The sequence below is a fragment of the Mustelus asterias genome, chromosome 13, assembly GCF_964213995.1.
Source record: "Mustelus asterias chromosome 13, sMusAst1.hap1.1, whole genome shotgun sequence".
NCBI classification, from domain to species: domain Eukaryota; kingdom Metazoa; phylum Chordata; class Chondrichthyes; order Carcharhiniformes; family Triakidae; genus Mustelus; species Mustelus asterias.
The window spans coordinates 53,792,390-53,811,108 of NC_135813.1; the positions used below are offsets into that span (position 1 = coordinate 53,792,390).

At 43.4% G+C, this 18,719-nt stretch overlaps 1 protein-coding gene across 8 annotated transcripts in view; it reads left to right on the forward strand.

Moving 5' to 3' along the window:
* The window catches only part of med15 (mediator complex subunit 15), a 146,322-nt gene that overhangs the window by 40,647 nt on the left and 86,956 nt on the right, over positions 1–18,719 (forward strand). For 6 of the 8 annotated variants that reach the window (XM_078226766.1, XM_078226768.1, XM_078226767.1 and 3 more), the window contains 3 exons: positions 6,730–6,914; positions 8,544–8,738; positions 12,947–13,300. In XM_078226766.1, the coding sequence (XP_078082892.1) occupies positions 6,730–6,914; positions 8,544–8,738; positions 12,947–13,300 (734 nt within the window). The remainder of the gene's footprint in view (positions 1–6,729; positions 6,915–8,543; positions 8,739–12,946; positions 13,301–18,719) is intronic. The other 2 variants (XM_078226770.1, XM_078226772.1) reach the window with 1 other exon arrangement.

Sequence of the window (18,719 nt, forward strand, 5' to 3'; positions counted from 1 at the left end):
TCAATTACACTACAGTACTTGTAACAAATATGTTAGTGCATCCACATAATTCTTCTCCACACCATTTTAATGCATTAATTAATCCACTGACATCAAGGTAATTTTTTGCTTTAATGTGTTAAAAGATATTCAGAGGAGCACGTTAGTGGAAAATGTCACCAATTGCAGTTAAAACCTCCACTTCTGAAAAAGACTCAGTCCTCAACCAGATTTCTCCATGTTGTGGCTATTCCACGTAATAATGTTAAAATATGCAATGTATTGAGGCTGTAATGTCTTTGTCGGAATACCAGGTCCCTGGATTGAGTTGCATGTTTTTCACACACTCTGGGAACACAGCCCGGCCTTACTGATTTGAATTTGATTTGATTTATTATTGTTACGTGTATTAGTATACAGTGAAAAGTATTGTTTCTTGTGCGCTATACAGACAAAGCATACGAGAGTGCAGAATGTAGTGTTACAGTCATAGCTAGGGTGTAGAGAAAGATCAACTTAATGCAGAGTAGGTCCATTCAAAAGTCTGATGGCAGCAGAGAAGAGGCTGTTCTTGAGTTGGTTGGTACGTGACCTCAGACCTTTGTATCTTTTTCCCGACGGAAGAAGGTGGAAGTGAGAATGTCCGGGGTGCGTGGGATCCTTAATTATGTTGGCTGCTTTGCCAAGGCAGCGGGAAGTGTAGACAGAGTCAATGGACGGGAGGCTGGTTTGCATGATGGATTGGGCTACATTCACGACCTTTTGTAGTTTCTTGCGGTCTTGGGCAGAGCAGGAGCCATACCAAGCTGTGATACAAACAGAAAGAATGCTTTCTATGGTACATCTGTCATCTGTAAAAATTGGTGAGGGTTGTAGCAGACATGTCAAATTTCCTTAGTCTTCTGAGAAAGTAGAGGTGTTGGTGGGCTTTCTTAACTATAGTGTCGGCATGGGGGACCAAGACAGGTTGTTGGTGATCTGGACACTTAAAAACTTGAAGCTCTCTACTGCTTCTGGAGAAGCCACGTGCTTTAGCGCAGTCTCAAATATATGCCCATACCATTGCAGATAGACAGTGCATGTTGGCCTCCTACACCAGTGCTATCTAAAGCTCCCAATACTCCTTCCTGTCTCTCTCCCCACTCACCGCACTTTCACTTATGGGTTCTTGACTCTGCATAGAAAGACTTGCATTTAATGCCCAGCCCTTTGACAGGGATCAATTAGAGTAGTCAGACCTCAGCAGGTCAAATATTCTGCTAATATATCTGACCAGTCCAGGTTGTGTATTTTTTTTCAGATTATTGTTTCGATGCTGAGGAATATCCAGGATCTATTGTAGGCTGTTCTTTGTGTTTTGTGCTCTTAAGAGAAATACTGATAGAGAAAAATGGTCAATTGTCCCTCCAGGGCCATTTGGGTGGGATCATGCTGTGCACATTCAATTCATCACCCAGGAGAACTAACATTTTGTCTTTACAGAAGGGGGGTATTCAACTCATGGTGCCTGTGCTGACTCTTTGAACAAGCCATCTAATTATTCCCACTCTTCTCTTTTTGCCCAGTTCTGCATGTTTTCAGCCGTTTACCTAATCCACTTTTGAAAGTTACTATTGAATCTGCTTCCATCACCCTTTCAGGCAGTGTATTCCAGATTATATTAACTTGCTGCATAATTGTCTTTCCAAATTGTCCATGATGATTTTCATCAGTTACCATAAGTCTGTATCTTCTGGTTACTGACCTTTCTGCACTGGAATGTGGTTTTGATGGGGTAATTAAAACTTTCATGACTTTGAATATCTCTATCAAATCTCTTTGCAAACTTCTCTGTTTTGTAAAGTGCAAAACCCAGCCTTATCTTGTTTGTCCACATGAATTCCTCATCCCTGGTACCTCGCTAATGAGTCTCTTATGTACTGTCTTCAAAACCATGGCATCCTTCCTAAAGTGTAATGCCTTGAATAGCAGACAGCAGTCCAGCTGAAGCTTGTGAGAGATTTTATAGCAATTTAGCATAACTTCCTTGGTTTTACATCAGTTCCTCTATTAATAGGGACTAGTATCCCAAATGACTTTTTAAAAACTTCTTAACTTTTGTCCTGTCATGTTCAAATAGCCCTTGGTCTCTCTATGTGTGCATCATCAATTTTAAAATTACACAATTTATAATGCCTCCTTGTTCTTCCTACCCTACCAAAATGCATCACCTCAGACTTGTCTGCATTAAAATTCATGTATCTGCCCATATTACCAGTCTATGTCTTCTTGAAATGATCCTTTTACCATCCTTTTCATTGTTTACTACATTTGAGTTTCAGATGATCTGCAAATTTTGAAATTATACACCATATAGCCAAGTCCAAGCCATTAACATTTATTGTAAGTAGCAGTGGTCCTAATCTCCCCCTGTACTGAATATTACTCTCCAGTCTGAATAACATTCACTCAAAGTTTCTGTCCCTGAACCAATTTCATATCCATGCAGTGAACTGCTCTTTTAAGCCCATTGTCTTCAGTGTTGCTATTTTAGCACTTTGGCAAACACCTTTTGAAAGCTTTTATGCACCACTGAATTACATTATCTCCATCAACCCTCTCAAACTGCCCGTAATTTTACACATTTCAATAGGCTTTTTTTGCATTTTATTTTTTTAACCTCAAATTAAGAGCAGGGGTAGACCATTTAACCCATCAAGGCTGCTGTGCTATTCAGTAGAATCATGGCTGATCTGATCGTGGCCTTAAATGCACTTGGCTGCCTCTCACCATAACTCTTGACTCTCTTATCGAGCAAAAGTCTTCCCAGTTCAGCCTTGAATATGTTCAATAACCCAGCCTCCACTGCTTGCTGGGGAAGAAAATTCCAAACACTGAGCCTCTGAGAGAAGAAATTTCTCATCTCCATCTTAAATGGGAGACTTCTTGGCATTATTGGCTTCTCTCCCACTTGGTGGATATTTGCTTGCCTATTTCTCTCATATCATTCCTATAATGTGTCCAGAACTGCAAACAATACTCCAACTGTGGGGCGGCATGGTAGCACAGTGGTTAGCACTGCTGCTTCACAGCGCTAGGGACTCGGCTTCAATTCCCGGCTTGGGTCTCTGTCTGTGTGGAGTTTGCATGTTCCCCATGTCTGTGTGGGTTTCCTCCGGGTGCCCCGGTTTCCTCCCACATTCTGAAAGACATGCTGGATAGGTGCATTGACCCGAACAAGTGCCAGACTGTGGCGACTCGGGGAATTTCACAGTAACTTCATTGCAGTGTTAATGTAAGCCTTATTTGTGACAAATAAATAAACTTTACTTTACTTTAACTGCAGCCCAACTAGTGTTTCATTGAACTCTTTACTGTTGCACTTGATGTCACAAATGTAAACCCATGTTACCTACATGTGTTTGCACCGTTTAATGATCTACGTCTTGACACCTCAAGATCTCAGGCTCTCCACTCAGTTAGGAGTTATGAAGCTCCCTTTGACTGCTTATTTTATGGTTAACATTTCTCCACATTTAACTCAGTTGACCAATTGTATGTCCCTGCACAAACTTTAACTGGCTGGAGGAGGAAGACTCTGGGATGGAATCACAGAATGGTTCCGGCACAGAAGAAGACCATTTAGCCAACGTGTTTGTGCTGGCTCTTCCCAAGGGTAACTGAGCTACTTCCACTCCTCTGTCCCCTTTTCTCCCATAACCCTGCAAATATTTTCTCTTCAGATGTAAAGCCAATTCCCAGTGCTTATTCAATTCCCTTTTGGAAGTGACAATTGAATGTGTCTCAGTCACACCCTCCGGAGAGTCGTTCCAGATCCTAACCCCTCACTCCAGTGAGATCTGGATTTGGTTGCCCCAACTTTCCCCCTTATGGGATTCTGTAACTATACCTGGATCATTTCTTTATAGGGGCCCTATTTACACTATTACAATCCAGTCTGCATTAGGATATAACTATTCTATAGTTTTTGCACTTCTTTGTAATTTCCTTGCATACTTGATCCTCTATATCATTTCCATTAGTCGATGGCCCAGACAAAGCTTTCATTTGTGTAATGGTATGTCCAATGTATCTTAACTAACTAAATAGATTCTGCCCTTGTCTCCCTTTGAGCCAGTTCTCCATTATCGCTATGATATAGAAACATAGAATAGAATCATACAGCGCGGAAGAGGCGCATCGAGTCCGCACCGACACATTAGAAACACGTGAGCTCCCACCTAATCTCATCTGCCAGCACTGGATCCATAGCCCTGAATGTTATGACGTGCCAAGTGCTCATCTAGATACTTTTTAAAGGATGTGAGGCAACTCGTCTCTACCACCCTCCCAGGCAGCACATTCCAGACTGTCACCACCTTCTGGGTAAAAAGGTTTTTCCTCACATCCCCCTAAACCTCTTGCTCCTCACCTTGAACCTATGTCCCCTCGTGACTGATCCTTCAACTAAGGGGAACAGCTGCTCCTTATCCACTCTGTCCATGTCTCTCATAATCTTGTACACCTCGATCAGGTCGCCACTCAGTCTTCTCTGCTCCAACGAAAACAACCCAAGCCTCTCCAACCTCTCTTCATAACTTAAATGTTCCATCCCAGGCAGCATTCTGGCGAATCTCCTCTTCACCCCATCCAGTGCAATCACATCCTTCCGATAATGTGGCGACCAGAACTGCACACAGTACTCTAGCTGTGGCCTCACCAAAGTTCTATACAACTCCAACAAGATTTCACTGCTTTTGTAATCTATACCTCGATTGATAAAAGCAAGCGTCCCACATGCCTTTCTCACCACCCTACTAACATGCCCTTCCGTCTTCAGAGATCTGTGGATAAACACGCCAAGTTCTCTTTGTTCCACAGAACTTCCTAGTGTAATGCCATTCATTGAATACTTTCTTGCCAAATTACTCCTTTCAAAGTGTATCACCTCACACTTTTCAGGGTTAAATTCCATCTGCCACTTATCTGCCCAATATAATTTAACCTCTGTGGTTTGAGCAACATTTGGAAAGACCGTCTCCCTTCTCATAAGATGTTGGTTTGTGCCATGGTGATCAGCTCAGTCGCATAGGAGCCTTGCTGTAGCCTGGCTACCTCTGCTACACTTGCTGCACAGGAAGACAGTGGGCTGACAATTTATACTGGCCTCTCTTTTCTCTGGGTCCTCTTATTAGCCAGATGAGCTTTTAGTTTCTACTTGCATCTACCAATGTCCCTCCAAATAGTTAGCTTCTGGAGATCATGGTCATCAGCGACTGTCTCCCAGTTGTCAATATCAGTGTGCACCATCTTCAAATCTTGTTTGCAAGTGTATGGAAGCTGATCAGCTTCAGGCCATCACTTCTTAATTATACAGAGGCTTTTCTTCAACATAACATAGGATGTCACACAACCGTTCAAACTTGTTCTTCCACCATTCAGTATGGCCATGGACCTCAACTCCACTCACCCAACCGATTCCCGTGTCCCCAGCTCTGACATAGCATCACCTAGACTCGAAACGTTGGCTCTATTCTCTCTCCACAGATACTGTCAGACCCGCTGAGATTTTCCAACATTCTCTGTTTTGTTTCAGATTCCAGCATCCACGGTAATTTGCTTTTATCCTGTATCCCTTGGTTGCCCTTTATTTCAGGAATCTAAAAGTTTATTTATTAGTCACCAGTAGACTTACATTCACACTGCAATGAAGTTACTATGAAAATCCCCATGTCGCCATAGTCCGGCGCCTGTTCGGGTACACTGAGGAAGAATTTAGCAATCCACCTAACCAGCACATCTTTGGACTGTGGGAGGAAATCGGAGCACCCAGAGGAAACCCACGCAGACACGGGGAGAATGTGCAAACTCCACACAGACAGTGATCCAAGCCGGGAATCGAATCTTTGTCCCTGGCGCTGTGAGACAGCAGTTTTGACTGTGCAGCTGCAGTCCTCTGTGGCAGAGAATTCCAAAGATTCATAACCCGAACAAAGGAAGTTTCTGTATCACAGTCCTAAACAGCTGACCCCTTCTCCTGAGACTAGTTTTGGTCCCTAGTTTCAGACTCTCTTTATCATTGATTTGCTGGGATATTGCAGTGGACATTAATGTTTAGAAATAGTGCAGATAAAGGTTGAGGACCAGGAAGTTGATTTTTAGTGTGGTGCTGGTAACGAGGGAACATTGATCAATCATTGGAGTTCCCTTGGCTTAGCCTCAAATGATTTTATGACTGAGTGGCTTGCTAAGCATTTGAGTCAATCACACTTTAGGACTGGAGTCACATATAGCTCAGGTCGGGGTACCAGGTTCCCATCTCCATGCTTGGGTTCTTATGACAATTCAGCTTTCATGTTTAGATTCAAACCCATTTGTGAATGTTAGTTTGTTTTACCATAAAATCTTTTAAATGTGGATATTAGAGGAAAAGTAACACAAGCATATCTCTAGTCATGTGGCATTTACTACACTTGGTGCAGTGTCCAGCAAGTAGCTCACTATGGTTTATCCAGTGTGATGAGCACAGGGATCTGTGTGTTATGTGAATGACCAGGTTTGCACCAATTAAGTACAAGATTCCCTGTACGTGGAACTTCTGCAAACTCGGTGAATTTTGGCCTTGTTAGATTCCTGCCATATGACCTCTTGTGAATTGTGTGAGATGCACTTTGCCTCTGTGAAGGAACCGACTGGGTCCTGGGCCAAGCTCACACTTTGAGCGACGGGGTTTGAAGTTAATGGTATTCTTTTATTAATCCAATCCTCCAGCCCAGTTACAGATGCAGCAGATTGCCCAGCAACAACAGCAGCAACAGCAGCAACAATTCCAAGCCCAGCAAGTAGTGCAGCAGCAACAGCAGCAGCAACAACAGCAGCAGCAGCAGCAACAACAGTTCCAGGCACAGCAGATAATGAAACTACAGATGCACCAGCAGCAACAACAACAGCAGCAGGTAAAGGACTACATTGTACATGAATTCAATCCCCAGTACCAGAGGCAGGGCACTGCAGCACAGCTGTACAGAAACAATATTTTACCCTCCTGTTCTGAATTTACTGAGGCAAGGTCCCTAGCCTGAATGGCCAGGCTGTGTACCCGTGTGAGTGCTGGGGGAGGTGATGGCAAAGTGGTTATGTCCTGGGAACCGAGGTTCGAATCCACCATGGCAGATGGTGAAATTTGAATTCAATTAAAATCAAAGTTAACAAAGCCTAATGATGACCATGAAACCGTTGTGGATTATTGGATAAACCCATCTGGTTCACTAATACCTTTTAGGGAAGGAAATCTGTCATCCTTACCTGGTCTGGTCTACATGTGACTCCAGACACGCAACAATTTAATTTACTTTTAAAATGCCCGCTGAAATACACCCAGTTCAAGGGCAACTAGGGATGGGCAATAAATGCTGGTCCAGCCAGCGACACCTACGTCCCATGAATGAATTTAAAAAAGGCTGTGTGGGTGTCAACAGGCTGTACAACTTGTTCCATTCCCATCTCCATTTGCCTTGCACCATCAATCCATCTGTCACTTGCTTTCTACCCTATCTCAAATCATCTCTTTTACCCCCTTGGTGGTACAGTGGTTAGCACTGCTGCCTCACAGCACCAGGGACTCAGGTTCGATTCCCGGTGTGAGTCACTGTCTGTGTAGAGTCTGCACGTTCTCCCCGTGTCTGCATGAGTTTCCACTGGGTGCTCCGGTTTCCTCCCACAGTCCGAAAGACATGCTGATTAGGTGCATTGGCCATGTTAAATTCTCCCTCGGTGTACCCGAACAGGCGCCGGAGTGTGGTGACTAGGGGATTTTCACAGTAACTTCATTGCAGTGTTAATGTAAGCCTACTTGTGACACTAATAAATAAACTTAAAACCTCTCTCCGACCCTTACCCTGATCCCCCAACCTCCCTTTTCCTTTACACATCTCTGACTTTTTCCACCGATATGAAAAGTTAACTCCGTTTATTTTACCACATGTCCAGCTGAGTATTTCCAGCACATTATGTGGCATTTAATGAAAATCTTATCTAAAGCTAAGTTGTGGTTGCACATGGGGAGGGGATTTTCTGGGAAAAGGTTTGTATAGACTGGAGTATTAGAGTAGAGACTAGAGGGGTGGCACAGTGGTTAGCACTGCTGCCTCACAGCGCCAGGGACCCAGGTTCAATTTCTGGCTTGGGTCACTGTCTGTGTGGAGTCTGCACGTTCTCCCCGTGTCTGCGTGGGTTTCCTCCGGGTGTTCCAGTTTCCTCCCGCAATCTGAAAGACATGCTGGTTCGGTGCATTGACCTGAACAGGCGCCAGAGTATGGTGACTAGGGGAATTTCGCAGTAACTTCATTGCAGTATTAATGTAAGCCTTACTTATGACTAATAAATAAACTTTTAACTTTACTGTATTGTTGGGCACACATGTCACTGTATAAAACTGGGGTACAGTGTATCTGGGTCTGTCACTGCATAACACTTGAGTGCAGTATTGCTGGATGTAAATAAATCTGTCACTAATGTAACAATGCACCTGTTTGGATTTTCTGAACAAGTGTAATATAAAGATGTTTTTCTTCTAACTGTTGCAGAGGATGATCCAGCAGCAACAGATCCAACTGCAGCAACTTCAGCAGCTGCAGTCTCAGCCGCAGTCACAGCTGGCGCCTCAGTCCCAGTCGCAACCCATGGTAGCTCAGGTTCCGGGCCAGATGTCGGGCCCAGTTTCCATGTCTTCACCCTTAACACAGCAGCAGCCACCGATCAAGCTTCAACCCCTGCACCAGGTACACAGCCTCTCCTCCTTTGGCATTGGGTAGAGGAACACATCAACTAGGAACATTGGAGCGGAAGTAGGCCACTTAGCCTATTGAGTCTATTCCACCGTTTGATGAGATCCTGATCTGATTGGAGTCTCAACTCCAATGGCCCCACCCTCTAGCCCTGACTCCCATGCCTATCAAAAATCTTTCCAACTTGACCTTGAATATATTCGATGACCCAGCCTCCACTGCTTTCTGAGCAAGAGAATTCCACAGACTTAGGAGAAAACAATCATCTGTCTTAAAAGTGAGACCTGTAATTTTAAAACTGTTTCCCCTGCTTCTCGCCTCGCCCACAAGTGAAAACATCCTCCATGTATCCACTCTATCAAGTCCCCTCAAGATCTTGTATGTCTCAATAAGTTCACATCTTGTTTTTCAAACTGCAAATGGATATAAGCCCAATCTGTCCAACCGTTCTTCATAAGATAAGCCCTTCCTCCCAGGAATGAGTCAAGTGAACCTTCTCTGAATTGCTTACAATGCAATTATATGTTTTGTTAAATAAGGAGACCAAACTCCACACAGCATTCTAGATGTGGTCTCACCAAGGCCCTGTACAGCTGCAGTAAAACTTCCCTATTTTTATATTTCATTCTCCTTGCAATAAACATCAATATTCCATTTACCTTCCTAATCACTTGCTGTACCTGCTTATTAACTTTGTGATTCATGTACCGGGACACCCAGATCCCTCTATACCACTGACTTCTGCATGTTTCAAACTTTAAATAGTTTGCTCCTTATCTATTCTTCCTGCCAAAATAGAGAAGTTCACATCTTTCCACATTATACTCCATCTGCCAATTTTTGCCCACTCATTTACCCTGTCTATATCTTTTTGCAGACCCTTTACCTCCACTTGACAACTTAATTCACTGTCTATCTTGATGTCATCAGCAAATTTAGCTGCCATACTTTCGGCCCTTCATCCAAGTCATTGATACAGATTGGAGTCTCTTGTCCTAGTTGTGGTGCCAGAGGAAGAGAGAGAGAGAGAGATATTTCCCTTTCATGTCAGAAGAGCACAAGCATTTGTAGCAATACCAACACTCTCCGACCTGACACAACTTTATTGTATGCTGAATAATTTATTAGCATCAGTATTTACAGTAGAGAATGAGGGTCAGTATGCCACACATCCAAGGAAACATACTGAATCAGGACGCATTCAAATTGTTGTAAGCAAAATAACAACAATGAAGATAGTAAAATCATTTAGAGTGACAAATCCCAAGGACCAAATGGTTTCTCCCCCAGTTTAAAGAAAGTAGGTGAGAACATTGCAGATACCGTAACTATAATCCTCAAAATTCTCTCGATTTGCGAGGCGTTGTTTGGATTGGAAAGTTACTTGTGATTGGTGAGAGAGGGTAACCAGTGAACTGTAAATCTATTAGCGTAATGTCTATTTTTGGGAAATTGCTTGTTCTGTAATTAAGAATAGGTTGCCTGAGCATTTGAAACCTTTTAGCTGATCATAGCCAGCATGAATTTGTAACGGGTAGGTCAGGCCTGATGAAACTGGTAAAATTTTTAGAAGAGGCAACTAAAGTAGTGCGTACACGAATGAGTTTTGGTGTTGTTTATGTTGATTTTAAGAAAACATTTTATAAATTCCTTCTGGAAAGTTGTTAGTTCAAGATGAAACCCATGGATTTGAAGGCAAATTATCGACCTGTTTAGGAAATTGGCTAAAAGACAGGATACACTGAGAGTAGGGATGATGCATAATGGTGCCCCTCAAGGACCTTTGTTGGAATCTCACCAATGCAACATATTTACTAATGACTTAGCTGATGGGATTGGAAACCATATATCCAAAATTGCTGCTGTCGCAAAGATAGACGGCATTGTGAGCTGTGTGTCTGGAAGCATAAAAATATAAAAAGACATTGCTCAATTAAGTGAGTGGGCAAAACTGTGGCAAATGGATTTCAATATAGGTAAATGTAAAGTCATCCACTTTGGACCTAAGCAGGGATAAAACTGGATATTTTACAAGTGGTGAAAAGATCTTGGGATGGATGCAATAGAATGCGTACAGAGACGATCTACTTGAATAATGTCTGAACCCCCCAAGGGTTAAATTACAAGGAGCGATGGCATAAACTAGAGGTATATTCCCTGGAATTTAGAAGGTTTAAGGGATCATTTGATAAATGTTTTGAAGATATTAAGGGGACCAGATGGGGAGGAATTATTTCCATTGTTGGAGAGGCTGGGCGGTGAGAGGCAGACCTTTTAGGAGTGAAATTTAGGAAACACGTTTACATATAAAGAATGACAGAAGTTTGGAACTCTTCTGCAAATACCAGTTCGATTTTAACCTTGAAATTGATTGATTTTTGTTAACCCTAAGGTATTAATAGATAAGAGGCAAAGGCAGATACATGGAGCTAGGTCACAGATCAGCCACAATCTCATTGAAAGGTGGAACAGTCTCGAGAATTAAATGGCTTATTCCTGTTCACATGCCTCTGTGTTTCCAGACTGTTGTGAGTGTTGCCAACTTTAATTGTGACGTGAGAAATCACTGAATGTTGGATGCTACATGACCCCATTGTACCTGTGTATTCTGAAGAGCTACTTAATTAGTCATTCCCTGACTCTTTTCCCATGGCCCTGGGAGTATTTATTTTCAAATAAGAATTCCCTTTTAAAGGTTTTGTTGAATCTGATACCACCATCCTTCCAGGCAATGCAGTAGACATCACAACAATTTGCTGTGGAAAAATATTTCTCTTCTCCTTCCCTCTGGGTTTTTTTTGCCTATTTTCTTAAATGTGTGCCCTCTTACCACCACTCCAACCAATGAAAACAGTTTCTCCTTATTTGCCGTCTCAAAACTCTTCATGATTTTAATCTTTGTTAAATCTTCCCATAATCTTCCTTGCCCTAAGGAGAATAGGAAAATAATGTCAATTTTTCCAATCCGTACTATTGATTTCTGCGCACCCCTCCCCCCACCCGATTAGTTCCAACTTAAGTAATTGGTAAGTAGCTGAGTGGTTATTTGCAGGTCAGCTGTGGATAGTTTTCAAGGCCTTTTCATCCATCTGGGGCCTGGCATGTGCCACACTTGTCGATAAGCCAGGTTTCAAACAAGACACTGTGGCCTTTCCATTTAACCATAGTGCGGAATGGAGCCGGCTTATAGTGAACCCCTGGCTCAGGGCACTATCCCTGCCTGCAATATAGGAGGGGTAACTTGATTGAAACCAGCACTCTGCTGTCCTATTGGTAAAACCCAACTTACGCACTTGTGAAAATTTCTAGCAGTATGTCAGGGGCCAGTAGGTGCTGAAAGTAATGTTCTGTCTTTATTTCTGGAAATAGCAATTTATTCTCAACCTTATATTTAGAGTTCCCTCACTTTGAGCTTGTTGCACACCATTAGTAGTACAGTCACATAATGTGCGTTGTGGTCTTGCTTCAAACTCCTGCCAAGCCAACAGAACGAGTCTTCATTTAAACTTCTGGGCCTTACCCATTTGTCTTCAACTGGTAAATTCAACACACATGATTTGACTTGGTTGGAGGGCTTGTCATAGAATTGTAGACCACAAAAGTAGACCATACGGTCCGCTGGCTTTTTAAAAGATGTATCTGATTAGTCCCATGCTAGTGCCCTTTCACCATATCCCTGCAAGTTTTCCCTTAAAGGATTTATCCAATTTCCTTTTGAAAGTTATTCCTGAAGCTACTTCCACCACTCGTTCAAGCTGTGTGTTCCATTACTGTATGAAAATAAATCATTTTCATCTCACCTATGGTTTTGATGGCTTTTCTTTTAAATCAGTGTGCTCTGGCTACCAATATTTGTGTGTTAAATTTCCTCCTGATGGATAGCCTATCTGGGCATTGATACTGCATTGATCACTTGATCTCATAGAATCATAGAAACCCAACAGTACAGAAAGAGGCCATTCGACCCATCGAGTCTGCACCGACCACAATCCCACCCAGGCCCTACCCCATATCCCTACATATTTACCCACTAATCCCTCTAACCTACGCACCTCAGGACACTAAGAGCAATTTTTAGCATGGCCAATCAACCTAACCTGCACATCTTTAACATTATTAAATCACTGAAGCGCATTAATAGAAAATGTATGTGATCCAGATACAAATCGAATTGATTAACCTCTATGCTTCTTTTCTTTCAGGTCCGTTCGCAGTTTCCTCAGGGCCAGATGGCTCAGGCTCAGGCTCAGGCTCAGGCTCAAGCCCAGGCTCAGGCTCAAGCTCAGGCTCAAGCCCAGGCCCAGGCCCAGGCTCAAGCACAGGCCCAGGCTCAGGCTCAGGCTCAGGCCCAGGCCCAGGCTCAAGCTCAGGCCCAGGCTCAAGCCCAGGCCCAGGCTCAAGCCCAGGCCCAGGCCCAGGCCCAGGCTCAAGCTCAAGCTCAAGCTCAGGCCCAGGCCCAGGCCCAAGCCCAAGCCCAGGCTCAGGCACAGGCACAGGCCCAGGCTCAGGCCCAGGCCCAGGCTCAGGCTCAAGTACAAATGGGAGCAGGAGGGCAGGTAAGAAAAGTGATAAGTGAGTGCCGGCCGGCCATCACTGCATGAGTTGATCAGCATGTTGTAGGATTTCTAGTGGACTCCTTTCCCCTCTGCAGGGTTGTTGTCAAGGTTAATTGCACGCATTTATAAAGGAAGCTGCTTCTCAATAATACGATAATAAATTAACCCTAAACCCAATTCTTTTCCCCCCCAGCTGCAAGTATTCTTTGCAGCTACAGAATTTAATTGTTGCAAGTATCCAGCTTTAATTGTATCTGGAATGATTGAGATATAATGTGTAGACATCACTCATTTCGTGGCCTGGATAAACCAGTTTTGTGCAGAAACATGACCTTGAGTTCATTTTCTAATTGTTTCTGGTAGAAGTTTTCAAACTCTTGCGAAATCTAGAACTGGCCACGGAGAAGAAGTGGGCTCAGGGATAGATTTCAGAGGTCCATTGCTGATTTGGAAACTTAATTTCAACAGTAGGGATTTTGATAATAACTAACTGCAGCATCACTTACACAAGGAAGTGAGGAAAGTGCAATTTTTACTGTTTGATTTGCACCTTTGCAGTGGATGGTTAGCCCTCTGAAAGCTCAGTTGGTGTGTGCATCCTGCCAACCACCCTGGGCTGCATATGTAGAATTACACAGGTTACAGAGATAAAATGGGGGCAGGAGTCGGTCATTCAGCCCTTCGTGTCTGCTTTGTCATTCAATATGATCGTGGCTGATTCACTACCTCAGTGCGATACTCCCTGACAACAGAGAAACAGAGACAATTCAACCCAACCAATCCGTAAATGTTAATCTTCCATCTGACATGTGCTGCTTATCCCCATATCCCTTACTCCCCTTCCCTTTGCTGGTTATCTAATCTAATCTTAACTTTTGACATGGTTTCTGATTCGGTCACTAACTCTGGTGATGTATTCCAAAGCCTCACATACACGGACAATAAAAGCAAGAGTAGGCAATTTGTCCCTTTGAGCCTGCTTTGCCATTCATTATGATCACGGCTGATCATCAAATTCAATACCCTGATCCTGCCTTACTCCCATATCCCTTGATCCCTTTAGCCCCAAGAACTATATCATTCCTTCTTGAAATCACACGTTTTGGCCTCTACTACTGTCTGTGGTAGTGAATTCTGCAGATTCGCCACTCTCTGGGTGAAGAAATTTCTCCTCACCTCAGTCCTAAAAGACTTATCCCTTATCCTCAAACTGTGACTCCTAGTTCTGGACTCCCCCACCATAGGGAACATTCTTTCTGACTCTACCCTGTGATCCCCCTCACTCTTCTAAACTTCAAGTGAATATAATCCGACTGTCTCTCCTCATAAGACAGTTGTGCCATCCCAGCAATCAGCCCGGTAAACTATTGCTGCACTCCCTCCATAGGAAGAACATCCATCCTCAGATAAGGACACCAAAACTGCACGCAATACTCCCAAGTGTGGCCTCACCCTCCACGCCCTACCTGTGACTGTAACACTATATTCTGCACCCTCTCCTTCTCCCCTATGTACTCTATGAATGGTATGCTTTGGCTGTATAGTGCGAAAAACAATACTTTTCATTGTATACCAATACTTGTGACAATAGTAAATGAAATCACCAATGCCCTCTACAGTTGCTTTTATTCATTCGTGGGACATGGGTGTTGCTGGCTGGCCAGCATTTATTGCCCATCTCTAGTAGCCCGAGGGTAGTTGAGAGTGGCTCTGGAGTCACATGTAGGCTGTGGCTCTGGAGTCACATGTAGGCCAGACTGGGTAAGGAGAGCAGATTTCCTTCCCTAAAGGACATTAGTGAACCAGATCGGTTTTTCTGACAATCGACAATGGTTTCATGGTCATCAATAGATTCTTAATTCCAGATATTTTTTATTGAATTCAAATTCCACCAAATCATGGTGGGATTTGAACCCGGGTCCCTAGAACATTAGCTGAGTTTCTGGGTTAATAATCTAGCCATAATACCACTAGGCCATTGCCTCCCCTGTGCAGTAAAACATCCCTATCCCTATACTCAAATCCTCTCGCTGTGAAGGCCAATAAACCATTTGTCGTCTTTACTGCCTGCTGTACCTGCACGCTTACTTTCAGTGACTGATGCACGAGGATACAATATCTCGCTGAGTATCCACCTCTCAATTTACACTCATTCACATCTCTCTGCACCCCACCCAAAATAATTTCTATCTGCTCCCTGGTTCATGATTTTTCACTTAGTCATATACCTATGACCCTTGTTCTTGACAGCAAGAAATAGCCTATTTCTTTCTATCCTGTCTTGTTCCTTCATAATTTTGAACATCCCAATCAAATCACTCTGTAGTTTCCTCTGTTACAATGAAAGCAACTCAATTTTTTCAAGCTTTTTTCCTCATTAGCAGGTGAATCTATGTAGTACCCTCTCTACGGCCTCAGTATTTTCCCTACAGTGTGAACTCCAGAACTGCATTCAGTACTTGGGCAACTGTGATCTTGCTCAGGTTTGGCATCCAATGTCACAGCTCAAAACTGTAAACTTTACCAACCAGAGCTGCTGCTTTTAATCCCTTGTGATTCTCATGACACTGCCTGAGACTGTGCAGTTTGCAAAGAAGCAGTCCTACCTGGCATGGCTTCAGATTGACAGGGATACCTCTAGATTCTGCACAGCCTCTGATGAGAAAGGACGAGTCTGTGATCTTTGATGCAGATGGCATTTGTGATAAGTCACCCCAACCCTCAAGTTTGCCCACTGGGCAGTCATCAACCAATATCAGGTGACCACTAATGCACATTTCTGCAACATTTCAGTACTGTGGGTGTTCCTACAACACATGGACTGCAGCGTTTTAAGAAGGCAGCTCACTACCACCTTTTCCAGGGCAATTAGGGGTGGGCAATAAATGCTGGCCAATGATGCTCACATCCTGTGAACAAATTTAAAACAAATATTCTAACCAAAATTATTGGCTCTAGATACAGTTTTGACCCAATTCAATTCCACTATAGACCTGCAGCCAGGAGGAGACACTTGTGATTCATTCAGGGAACAATGTTCTTTCGGGCTCAGGCAGTCCATCTCATAAAACTGCAGCTAGTGCACCTTCTAAAGCTGGGATGAACTTCAGTGCCTCTGCATAGGGTCCCAAGGCAGATGGATATTTTTGGCAAGCTACCGGTAGTGTTTCTTTCGTTGAGGCGGGTGAGGAACTGGGGAGGGAGTTCTTGTTCTTTGCGAACCTCGGCCCTCAAAAGAGAGGTCCCAGGCAAAACGATGTTGTCTCGGGGGGGCTTAAGGTTCAAACCTTTCCCTTTGATAGGAGCATTTAAGGGAGCTCTTTACCACTTAGTAAACATGGCTTCTAATGTGAAGCACAACTAAGGTGGCTGGCTAGAATCTTCTCCAGCAACACTTATGGAAGCCTACTCTGATAAATTGCACCAGACATCTCCGTATTGAGAAGTTAATTATTGCTGAAAGCAGACACATGTTGACACTCTTCATCTTCATCAGAACAATTTGCAAGAATACCAAATTGTAAAAAAACAATTCATACTGCATGAGAAGAGAGTATTGATTGGTTGGCAAGTGGACTCTGATTGGTAGAGGCGTTGCCATGGAGAATGCAGCAGTTTACTGATAACTGACAGTTAACTGCCAAGCTTTGTTTAAATCCCAACCAGGCTGGTTGATTCTGATTGGTCAAGGCATTGCCCTGAGGAATGAATCAGGGAATGATGGTCACCTATTTTGTTTAGATGAAAAAGGCACAACGTATGTGTGGAAATTGTTCTCTTTACACAGCTGTCTGGTACATTCTTTGGATGAATTTCAGCACAGAAAATCCCATGCTAAGGAAAACAGTCACAATTAGTCCCAAGCTGGAGTCATAACTGGGTAATGGAGCCTTACTTGCAGTAAACACTCGAATGTCAATTTTTTTTTACTGAGCTATACAACTGAAGATTGTGCTCATGTTATCCATCGTTCTACTGTGTTGCTGGCCATTGAAGCCTGGATAATGGGTGCAGTATTGCTTACCCATCCTGGTTCTGTTAGCATTTGAGTGCCAGACATACAAAAGTAACCATTGTAGCTGAATGTTCTACATTGGCCCCTTGCATTCCCTACACTCAGAAGTCAATGTGGATCAAAGAGCATTTAAAACCATCCAGAATCTCATTGTACTGAGTGGGCTGTGGGTGCGATCATCTCGTCCTGCATGCAGTCCAGTAGCTGATGCCTGTAACAGAGGATTGCAGTCAAGGAACAAAAGTTGTGCAGTCTTTCCTGCACCCCTCAGAGGCTCGAGTTCTGAGCAGATTGGCTGGCATTTGAGATGTTTCAGCAGCACGATCAAAGTGTGGACCTGCCTCACCTCACCTCCAGCATGTGTAAAGAACCAGAGTGCGACATTAGTATCCAACCCTCAGTGAGGGCACATTGCAGACATGTTGCTGACTGAAGTCAGTGGAATTGTTAACCAGTATCCAACAGGTGACTATTCTCAGTAAACCAACATCCTGTTATATAGAATATACAGCCAGATTGGGGTGGAACAATTTAACACCTTAATCCCCAATGGCTCTCCTAACCACTAGCTGGCAAGTAATCTCCTGGGAGAGGCAAAAGTCAGATTTGGGGAAAAAAAGCTAATTCATGGGCACATAAATCTAGGAAATTCTATATTGATCACTAGATGTGCTGAAAACAAGATCCAGGAGACCACAGTGACTGTGAGCCATGTCTCACGATACCCCCTTACCTGTTAAAAGCTGCAGTGTCAGCCACTGACAGGAATTTGTCCCAATGCTGGTAAACATTTGCAGAGAATCTGCATTCACTACATGAGCCCCCACCTTGCACCAAAGGTTGACGATCTTCTATTGGAATCAACTTTCCATTCAGGCAGTCCAAGCTATCCTGAAAGCACTGAGATAGTCCCTATGGCCACATTTCAATGCAGACAGCTGAACTCCTGCTTCAATTTGAAGCACAGTAATTTCAAGGGTGGGCTGTTGATTTGCATGGCAGGATGGGTTTCTACACACCTTCAGCATTTCAGTTCTGCGATCAGGGAGGAAGGGGACGTAATGACTATCTCATTGGTTGATTCTACGATGTTGAAGGAAGACCTGGTTCTCAGAGTTTTGCCTCGTGCACTCATGTACCCATCAGAATCACAAACAGGCCAAGAACCTGTGATTCCCAGTGCTTGCCAGCTGACTTGCACAGGCACTGTGCCACATTGCAATGGTGGCAATGTTTCTAGCTCTGCAAATTTCCACTGCAGACTGACAATACCAAATGTTAATATTTGCCTTGACTAAATCCACTGAAGTGTGAATTTATTTTCATATCTGGAAGGGGGTGATCTATAAGACTTAATGCTTTTGCTATTTATGGGAATGAGATAGGCCATTTAACCCCTCAACT